Raw genomic sequence first — 10654 nt, forward strand, 5'->3', positions numbered from 1 at the left:
AGAATTAACATTTAAATGCCGCAATATAACGTTACAGGTTTTTCGTTGTTATTTTCCCAATTGAATTGGAACTGGGGAAAATGGCAAAGCAAACGCTTGTGATCGCATGGAAATGACAGGATGATTTTATAGGGGAACATTTTAAGCAAATTAGCAAATATGTATTTGGTGCTTAACACAAATAAGTAAGAGGATAATTAGAGATTACTTTATAAAGGGAGCGGAATAGAATGCGGGAAAAGGTAAAAACAAATTTATATATTTGTGTTTCAAATTAAAGTTTAAGGTTGTAACTATAATTAATTATTTGATCATCTTACAAAAATGTATCTTAGGGACTTGAACTGGTAAAGAACATATTTGATTTCCTAATTATTTATTACAAGTAATATTTTACTCTAAATAGGGATTGAAGGTATGTCTGAATATGAAAGTATGCATATACAATAAATATTTTATTTATTTTCATATTTTAGTAGTAGTATTAATATTACCTTACCTTACCATTCCTTTCATTTATACCTTTTCTAGTGGGGCCCATCTTTTGTCAGTTGACTTTCTGTTAACTAAACTTATTAAAGTTGGCTTGGCATTCAGTGATTCTGATTCGGATTCCCGCTTTGTGTTTGCCTTTTCATTCATTGTCAGTTGAGTTGTTCCTCACCTCTGCTTACATATAATAAAATATTTTGCAGCTTGTCAGGTTCAGATTCAGATTCAGATTCAGGTTTGGATTCAGCTTTGGCTTTAGCTTTGGATTTAGCTTTGCCTTTTGGCTTTTACTGCAGCGACTAGAGGACAAATTGTCGTAGGAACAAAACTTCGTTTGCCTTTCAACTCGGCACACGAAATCCTTGACAGCCTTTCGCCAGGATTCCATGCCGCCCTGCCTGCTCCTGCTCCTGCTCTTTCCTTTGCATTTGATTCAATTTGCGCAGAGCAAAAGTAAATCAACAAAAAAATAAGGAAAATGGAGAGGAAAATAGGAAAAATAGGAAATGTACGTATTCCATAAATTTGCTGGCACTTCAATCTCCCGTGCCCTGCCTCTGTCCCTTTGCCCCTCTGTTGTTCTTCGCTCTATTTATAAAATTTAACATTCCGTTCTGGGTTCCATGGTGATTTTTTACTTTGCTTATATACATCTATATATTTTATATTTTTTCTTTACCTTTTTTTGTGTTGGCTGTGCCAAGTTTTTGCGGCTTCATTGTCAGTTTGCCGCTTCGTGGCTCCCGCTTCTTCTCCATTTCTTCCGAAGCTTCATTTCCATTCCCTTGTGTTTTTAATAATGCATAATTTGTTTTATAACTAGGTTCTCCCCTGCCCTTCCTCCCATTCTATCTATGCTATAGGATGGCTCTTTATATATATGCTGGCCAAGAAGAAGAAATATATATTTTAATCAAAGCGAAAACAAAGCATTCCATTGTTAGAAAAGTTATTATAAAATACTTTGTTGGGTTTCTCTTTTTTTCGCCGGGGTTTGGTTCATTTTCTAAAGTGCCTGGGAGAGAGGGGTGTGAAAAAAATACCAAGTGCCGGACAACTATTGTCTAAACGTGCATGAAAAGTGCAGTCCTGGCTTGATATAAGATGTCGCCTTGGTTGAGGAAAAAATTAAGAACTTAACTTAACTTTTTTTTATGTTAATATATTACAATTTTTAAAGTACATGAGAAGGAATAAAATTTATGGCATAATATATGATTATTTGGATACCTTCTGCTTCCAAGACATGGTTTGCTTGTACATTATAGGCAAAGCTTGAAACAAAGGCTCAAGAAAGCGAAACTTGCAATAGGAAAAAGAGACCTTTTAGATACTCTTATTAAATAAATATTTCTTAAAATTAATTTTTTACTCTACAAATAAAATTTAAAACTGATTTGTCATAAAAATTGTCCTTCAAAAGTGTTACCTGACTTGCTACAGCAAAGTTATGACCAAATTATGGCCTATACTTTTTCTGAAACTGCCTGCCAGATATTTGTTTATAATATTTTTTAGACCCTTTACCCCTCCGGGGGGGCTGGGGAGCACACTTAAAATGTCATTACCCGGCCTGGCAATTTGGTTTTCGCTCACAGTTGTGCCCGAGTTTTTCCTTTTGGTCTTGCTTTGCTCTCGCCTTTTTTTCCACAGGAAAACTCTCATAAAAAGCCAAAGTGAGACATAATAATAAAGCAACAAAAGACAATTCAGCTCGTAAAAATACAAAATAAATGTTATAAATGTAGCCATAAAAATTACAACAACAGCAACTAAGGGGGGACACAGCAACCTTTGGCAGCGGAAAATATTTTTAACTGATTGATACGAAGAGCAAAGGGGGGGAGGAAGTGTGTTGCGTGACAAAAACAATATAGCACACACACACACACAGGCATACGTGAATTGACATAAAGGAAGAAAAGAGAGTAAAGAGAGTGGAGTGGAGAGAGTGAGAGGAAGGAGACACTGACGAGTGACGCCGAAAAAGCGGCAAACACTCACACGCAGACAGACGCCCGTGGAAACAAATGAGAAAAAATATGTTACAAAGTGTCGCACATGACACACACTCACTGGCACCCACATACACGCGCACACTTCTGTCAAAGTACACTGAGAAGAAACAAAGGGGGAAAGTTAAAGACTTAGTTTAAGAAATCGTATTATTTTTTGTCGCATATATATTTTACTTATTTAGATTTTACAGCTGAATTAAAAAATTGGTTATCAATTACTTTTTGTCCTGTATATACCTCCACAAAACTAGCTTAAATATGTACTTTATAATGAATTCAAACTAATATTTTTATAGGCTACTTTTTTCGACAAATCAAAAGTTTAAAAAGTCATAACTAAGCCAAAAACGTTTCAATTTTAATTCGGTAAACTTTCCTATGCTAGTTTTTGTTAGATTAATAAAACTGCATACTCCACTAAACATTTAAAGGGTTTCCATTTTTTTTCTAATTTTTTAGACAATTTTAACCACTAACCCCTTATAAAATTTTGTCCAAAATGTATAAATTTTTTTTTCTGCCGGAGATGGCTAGATCGACTCGCCTCTTGATGCTGATCAAGAATATATATGATTTATAGGGTCGGAAATGACTCCTTCACAGTGTTTTACGCTTTTAACTAAACTTATAATACTTTATTTTAAAATAAAAATGAATATTTTTCTTTCGGTGTACAGACTTGGTTGCACACCTACAGGAGCCCAGAGCCTGCCACTTGCTCGCCTCGTCATGTCCTGGCAGCAACTTTTACATTGTTTGGCTTCGAGCGTTGTGCCATTTTTACTTTGGCTTTCATGGGCGGGTGGCAAAGGGGATGTGAACGGAGGGGGATGCGGGGGAAGGGGGTTTCGGTTTTGGGGCAGCAGTAAGGGTTTCCTTTTTTTTTTTTGGAAGGTGCCGCTTTTGTGTCATCCTCGTCGACGCATTCGTGTCAAATTTATTTCTCTCCTCTCTTTTTTTTGCTTTGTATTTTAGTGTAATTTTGTTGATTACAACGTTGTTGTGTGTGTGTGTGTGGGAGTGACATCGTTGAGTGTGTAATTTATTTGGAGTGATCCTGAATTATACATGTGTGTGTGTGTGTTTGAGAGTAAAGAGATATGGCCAAAGGATACTTCTGAATTGTATTTAAATTTGGGGCTTGCAAAGCCAAAACATTAAAGCTCGTTAAAGTTGGCATTTCATTAAATTAATTATTTAATATTAACTAAATAATACAACTAAATAGCATTTAATTTGATAAAAATAATATGGGGCCCCAAAAAGTATGCTACACCTTCATTACTTTGTCCCTTTTATCTTGGCCTTCTCCTTTTTGGCCGCTGGCTAACGATTTTACGGGCCACATTATTACTTTTTATGAGGGCGCACAAGGAAAAGTCATGTTTCAAAGCTTGTTAATATAAAAATCGTGGTAGCTCCCCCCCCCCCAAGAAAACCCAAATCCACGAACCCAGGAGCACCACCCGCGGCCAGACTCAACGCCGAAATGTCTAATGAAATCTAATAAATTAAAGAGATTTATACATAAAGCTGCTTACCCCCAGATATATTCCACCCCCTATACAAATACATATATATATATCTGCTTTCCTTCCACGCCAGCGACTTCATTTTGTTCTTGGCAGCGGCATAACTTACATTATGTTTTGCAAATTATTGTCCTTTCGGCGGAGTGTAAAATTCTTGGAATAACAAGTGTGAAAGGGCCTTGCTGCTCTCCACCCTTCCTCAGTTGTCACACTCTATTGTCCTTTGAAGGGGCTCCCCAAGGATGAAAAGATATCGGGATAAGAAGTTCAAGTTTTGCTGAAACTCAAATCAAAGTCAAAAGTTTTTCAAGCACGCTCTTAAAGCCTCGATAAAATATTTTATTTTTATTACTCACCTACATTCAATTAAAATTGATTTAAAATTGCTTTAAAATTCCTTTATTTTTACTGTCTCTGTATCTCTCTGCTTTGCACCATAAAAGTTTAATTGATTTTCAATGTTTTTCTGGCCCAAAATGGAAAGGGAAAAGGAATAAACAAGATTAGAGCAAAAAATGGCCATAAATTTGAATGGTAAAACTGGGCCAGAGAGGATTCCTCGGGACCAGATTCAGTGCTGCTTGAATTTAATCAACCCAACTGGGTGACAATCCTGGGCGAAAATCCTTGGGGCCAAGCTTCCTATAAATCTTGTGCCGCTTTAGAGAAGGTGCAAAATTGTATACATAAAATATTTCTACTTATTCGCATTCGTTGAGGTAATGTTTTAAAAATGATTTATGGATCCGCAGCCCCATCTTGCCGGAAGGAAGGGCATGTGTGAGAGGATAGCAGAAGCAGAAGCAGTAACAGGACCAAGGACTCCACCAACACCTCAAGTGCTCGGCCAGCCATGCAATTACATATATCAGCCAGGCACTCGGGGTGGGGAGGGGCAGCAATGTGGGAGGGGGGAACTCAGGAGCCGGAAAATAAGGAAGCGCCTCCTCTTGTTATTTTTGTGCATGTTACAGCAGGGGCGAATGCATAAATTATTTAAAATTACCCGCAGGAGTCGCCTTCAAGACTGCTCCTTCTCCGTCCCAATGACTCCCGTGTAAAGTGCGTGTTACATTGAACAAATATTATTTGGAGTGCAATAAATAGATGATAAATGTCTTAAAGCCGACCTCCAGAGTTTCCCCGGGAAAGTTAATCAAAGCATGTGAGAAATGGGTATACTTTGGCAGCGAAACTACATAGTTTACCAGGGTCCTTGGCAAGGAGCAAAACTTTACTTCCATAAACAATGGGGCTTTACGTTCATTAATCATGCGGGTAAATATTTTCTCTCAGTTTGAAATTAACTGCATTGTTTGGAAAGTTTTTAATCTGTTCTAGAGAAGGTTTTGAGTCTTTAATAACTAATTGAGTAAGCTGATTAATATGTCAGATAGTTATTTAAACTGGAACATATATTAAGGATTCAGTCCTAGCCAGTTAAATAAAATTCAAAATACAATATTCAAATAATAATTTCACTTTATTTTGCTCTCAAGTTACAATTTCCCAAGTTAAAAACTACCTCTTGGGACAAGTTCTGAATCAATAATGACTTCCTTCTCAGCCACCAATGCTGATCTCTTCCACATATAATGCAAGTGCAGGACACTGCAAAAGGCAAAGGCAATGCGGAACAGGAGGCGTCTATTGGGTATAACCAGGCCCAGCATTTGCAGTCCCGGCTGAAGGATAGGTATCTTGGAGTCAGGATCTTGGCATCGCCATCTCCACTTCCATGTCTTGCGCTCGAGCCAACCGTGATTGGCCAGAATCTCGTCGAACTGCAGCAGTTGGGCCACATGGAACCACGTGGTGTCCTGCCGGGTTCGTGTCATAGCCACCAGTTCATCCAGGGAGACCAAGAGTGATCGCACACTGTTAACCAGAACCGAGATCTGAATGAGACGCCACCAACGGCCGCTGGACAGGGTGTATATAGTGCTCAGGTTGTAGAGAAGGATCAGGACCAGCTGGGGACCCAGGCAACTGATCACCTCCTGGGTGAGCCTCACATACGATCGGTGCAGTCGCTGCAGGGTAACCAAGTGACGTTGCAACCTGCGAATTTCTCCAAAATTCCCGCGCAGAATCTCCAGAGGCAGCTTCTCGTCCACGGCTGCCATTTCCTCATCCAACGCCTGAAAGGATTTGAGCAGCAGAAAGAGTACAATGCTGACCAGATGCGAGGTCACGTCCATCACCCAAATGGCCAGGGACACGGGCACCACGAAGAGTAGCATCAAGAAGATCATGAAACTGGTATCCTTGGGTATCAGCAAAGCCATATAGAATATCCTGAATGTGAGAAACTTTAGCAGCCACTGGAAGATCGCCAGCCAGGACATCTTCAACTTCCGCCGGCAGCAACGATAGAGCTGCGGCGTCAGTCGCAGGAACTCATTCACCAGCCGCGTTCGCTCCTCGATGACTCGCCGGGGCTGCAGCACTATCGAGCAGCTAAAGCCCAGGAGCTGCATGTGCAGCATCAACCGATAAGGATTACCCAAAGCCAGGGTGAAGAAGTAGGCAAAACACAGGCCAATCATCCTGGCTACCGTGACACTATACGGTGTCAGTCGCACTTCGTTCCTACCCGCCACATACCGGAGACGCATCAGGCCCAGGCAATGGTACTGGGCCAAGTAGAAGCGCAGCAGGAGGAGCACGTGGTAGCTCAGGTAACGATTGCTCTGCCAGAGGAGCGACCAACGCCAAAGGGCCATGGATGAAACTGAACTGAAGTCTGGAAGCTAGGCTATGTCCCTGTAATTGCCATCGTTAGTTGGGTAATGTGTCGATAATACGGCCATTGATGGGTTCTATACAGAATTGGTCTGGGAATTAGTGCCAATAGTTAGTAGGAGTAAGGGAGAAGACTTTCACTGGCATTGCTCAAGTGTTGGGCTGCCAGAATATTTACCAAATTATTGCGTATCTTTAGCCATGACTGACCTCAAGGGCCTGACTTCCAGGGAAATCTCTCTTTCAAGAGCTCTGTTCTACAGAATCTTTCCAGCCCTTGGGATTTTCCATTACTATAGATATGTACTTGGGCATTCCATGCACTTCATCAACACAATTTGTTATGCAATTAATTTGAGTGGCAAAAAGTGGGGGGAACTTTGTTTGAAAGGCGCCAAATGGCGAGCGCTGATGGCTGAATATGAAGTCTGGTAAACAAGTTTTGCATAATTTCCATAAAATATTTCATAAACAAACTTGAAAAATGGGGAAAAAATAGGGGAAAAAAATAAACAGAAGTGAAGTGAAGAAAAAACCACAAAGAAAACAAGGCGAACTCGCAGCGGTAATTAAAAAGTTCACAAAAGAGTCCACCAGAGACTTTGGAAGAATCTTGCTGTCGCCTCGATGACAGAGCACAAAACTTGCCGATTGAATGCGAAATGTCCTGGATCCACATTGTCCTGGGACAAGGAACTCTTTTCGTCGTCGCCACCGCCGCCGCCGCCAATCCAAATAAATTAAAAAAAGCAAATGCGACTCGTTGCCAAGTTTGTCACCGCAGCAAAATAATATGGAAAAAATGGGATTATATATAAATGTATACGCAAGGAGGCAGGAGGAAGGACCTTAAATAGATATGGAAATATATAGATGGGGGGAGAAGGACAGCAGTAAAGGAACCACAAACTGCGGTTACTGCGGCTACTCTGGTCAGTGGTTGTTACTTTTCCTGACTTCCAGCCCCTCCTGTTTGTTGTTGTTACTGCTGCTGCGGTGGATGTCCTGGCATCGCCGCATCCTGGCATCCTCTCCCTAGCAGTGTCAGTACTCATTATTATGGCCAGTGTCCAGGCATCGGAAATTGGAAAAGTTGTCGCCTTCTTGGCAGTTGGCACTCTGCAGTCAAGTGTCCATAAATATGCAAAAAGTTGTCCGTTAAAAAGGATATACAGCAGGGTCAAGGCAAGCAAAGGATATTTATTTTGCAAGCCATTTAAGATATAATCTATGGACTTTTATAAGGTGTTAAATATTAACCACAATTTATTTTATTTTAAAGCAGAAGCCAAAACAGCTGGCAGTAGCTGCTCTCTGAAAAGCTCTTCCTCGCTCTTTTTCTGTGTGTGTGTCCCAAAAGCATCCCCTTTTTCATAAAAGGACTCTCTTTGGGACCAAAAGTTAATATTGAGGGGTAGCTTGAATTTATCTAAACAGTTTAGAGGCGGGGAAATTCTATGTTCTCTCTTGAAATAAAAGCAAAACACAGTTAAGACATTAACTACTACTGTCGGCAATATCGCGGCGTAGCCAGTCGACCAACGAATCCCTGGCACATTCCGCCTCCGCATCCAGACAAAATAGCTTGCAGATATCCTCCAGCCAGTTGGCAATAATATAACGCTTGATGCACGGCATCATGCCCAGCTCCCGGAGTGCCTTCAGGCAGTGCAACTGCAGGCGGGGATTGGTCTCTGTCGTCTGCAAGATGCGACCCACATAGCAGGGCAACATGGTGAACTCCCGACTCCGCCACAAAGCCTTCTTGCTGTGCAGTCCATTGACCAGGGCCAGAACCAAATACTCCCAGTTCTGCAGAGGCAGTAATCTCCTTGGCTTTCCGTCCATCGTGGCAAAGATGTCGTGCAGGAGCTTCACCCCATCGACGGCATCGAAACGCCTCTGGCCTTCAGCACAGCGGAGGAGCAAAGCGAACGCCTTGCTATCCATGTCCCGGAAGTCGGGCAATCGTTTAAGGATCCTCAAGTGGAGGAGCTCAAAGAAGCCCAATTCCAATCCCTGTTCGGGTGCCACTTCGAGGAGGTGGCACAGGTGATGCCACAAATGTATGGGATAGTGCGGTCGACAGGGATCCTGTTTAAAGATGTCCGCCAAAGCGGCAAAGTTCTCTGGATCCTCTAAGATAATTCCCAGAACTAAAGTAATGAAATGAGAAAGGGTTTTGAATTGTAAAATATATATCATTTTTTGATGGTGTATCCTAGCTCACCCTTTGGTTTGCCCGTCAAATTGCTCAGGATCTCCGAAGCCAACTCATCTTTCAGGACTTCTTTGTCCTTAATAATCTTATAAAACTCCACCCGAAGACACTTGCGATTGGCAATATTCTCGGCACCATTAAAATTACGTGAGAGAATATCTTGTGGAAGAATATTAAACTAGCAATAATATTAGTTGTATTCCCAATACTCACTATAAATCTTGAGGTACATCTCTCCCTCCCTATATTCTTCCTTGTGATGCTTCAATCTCCAACGCATAAAGGCATTTTTTAACCTTTTCAAGGAAACAATATTAGGCTAAAGACAACTCTATGTCCTACATAATCCAACCTACTTTCTAACGATATCATGTTGGGTGATAGCATCCTGTGCATTCAATGGATTCAAAAGAAATTCCGTCAAGGAGACAATGGCCTTCCAGTGGGTTAGGCGAACATCGCTGTTCAATTCCTTCATCAATTTGGGCAGAGCAAACCAGCCATAGGCCAACTGGGCCCGATCGTCAAAGTATGTGGAGGCTGCCGAATCGCGATTGGGGAAGCATTTGCATTGATCTCGCTTCTCCAAGTTCTCAGTCCACTCTAAGGATTTAAGTATTGCTGAAATCCTGTTTTATGTAGCCCTAAACTCACCCTTTCTCTGCTGATTGTTAATCAAGCTGGGCGTTAGCGAATCCTTGAGTTCACGTTGTAAAAAATGATTGCGATATCTCTCCAGCTGCTCCCACATGTTGTATGAGAAATTTTATTTAAGGCGGAACGAATAATATATATATGATTCTTGTCAACAATTTGAATGTCTGGCATTGAGTTTAAATACTAATACACTAGATTTTGTAGCTTATTTTTAACAGAAAGTATTCTTTTTAGACTTACTTCTTCAATTCAAGAATATTTAAACTCTCTATTGCCTTTTCTACATGATCAAAGTTCAAACTATCCAGAAAGATATTCCCAGGTTATCTTCGTAATTCGGAATTTTAGTTGTTGATTCCCCTGTATTCCCCAGGATTCAGTGTTGGAGGAAACATAAATAGTTGGATTCGTCTCATCTCCGTCTCATAATAATATCAACCTCACAGAATCGTTAACTGATCGACTCTTTCGCCTATCATAACATAACAGCTCTCCAAATTAGCATGTCTAATCTGGCATCTGTTTCTGTCATAAATGGGGTTAATATATGTAAATTTATACACAAAAGAAATTAAATATTTAAGTTTATATTTATTTATTTAATTTTATTAATTCTTGGAATGTCAACGAACTTAACCTTGTGTCGAGTGTAGATTTTTAAGGTTATATTGTTATTAGAATATGGAGAATATTTCATTGGGTTATTGTTCAAAGATTTATGGTAAAATTCCATAATATCGCATTGATTGTCATAATTATATTTAATTGATATAAGCAGATGGTTTCTAATGGCGATGGTTGTGACGACTAGGTTGACGACGGTTTTTTTTTTTCCTCCTGCGAGACCTGTACTGCTCTATGATGTCATCGAAATCCTCCTCGTCAAAGCTATTCACAAGTTGGTGGTATTCCAGATCGTGCTCGGTTCTTATCTTTTTGTTATCTAAGACCGTCTTGTTGGTGTTGTTGGTCAAGTAGGGGAAGTAGAA

The 10654-nt window shown here is 40.4% G+C and overlaps 2 protein-coding genes across 2 annotated transcripts; both read right to left on the bottom strand.

Moving 5' to 3' along the window:
* Nucleotides 1–5504: 5504 nt before the first annotated feature.
* Nucleotides 5505–7244, bottom strand: Grl58a (Gustatory receptor-like 58a). The gene has a single exon (XM_020944705.2). It carries the CDS (start codon nt 6766–6768, stop codon nt 5557–5559), a length of 1212 nt encoding a protein of 403 aa, XP_020800364.2. The 5' UTR covers nt 6769–7244; the 3' UTR covers nt 5505–5556.
* A 723-nt stretch (nt 7245–7967) lies between these two features.
* Nucleotides 7968–10015, bottom strand: LOC110177757 (uncharacterized). Its single transcript, XM_020944620.2, has 5 exons — nt 9663–10015; nt 9365–9611; nt 9222–9304; nt 9018–9167; nt 7968–8943 (listed from the first exon to the last, which is right to left on the bottom strand). Exons 1-5 carry the CDS (start codon nt 9757–9759, stop codon nt 8285–8287), a joined length of 1236 nt encoding a protein of 411 aa, XP_020800279.2. The 5' UTR covers nt 9760–10015; the 3' UTR covers nt 7968–8284.
* Between the last annotated feature and the right edge of the window lie 639 nt (nt 10016–10654).

Source organism: Drosophila serrata, unplaced genomic scaffold (assembly GCF_035046125.1).
Source record: "Drosophila serrata isolate PLE 108 unplaced genomic scaffold, ASM3504612v1 contig_165, whole genome shotgun sequence".
Classification (NCBI taxonomy): Eukaryota; Metazoa; Arthropoda; class Insecta; order Diptera; family Drosophilidae; genus Drosophila; species Drosophila serrata.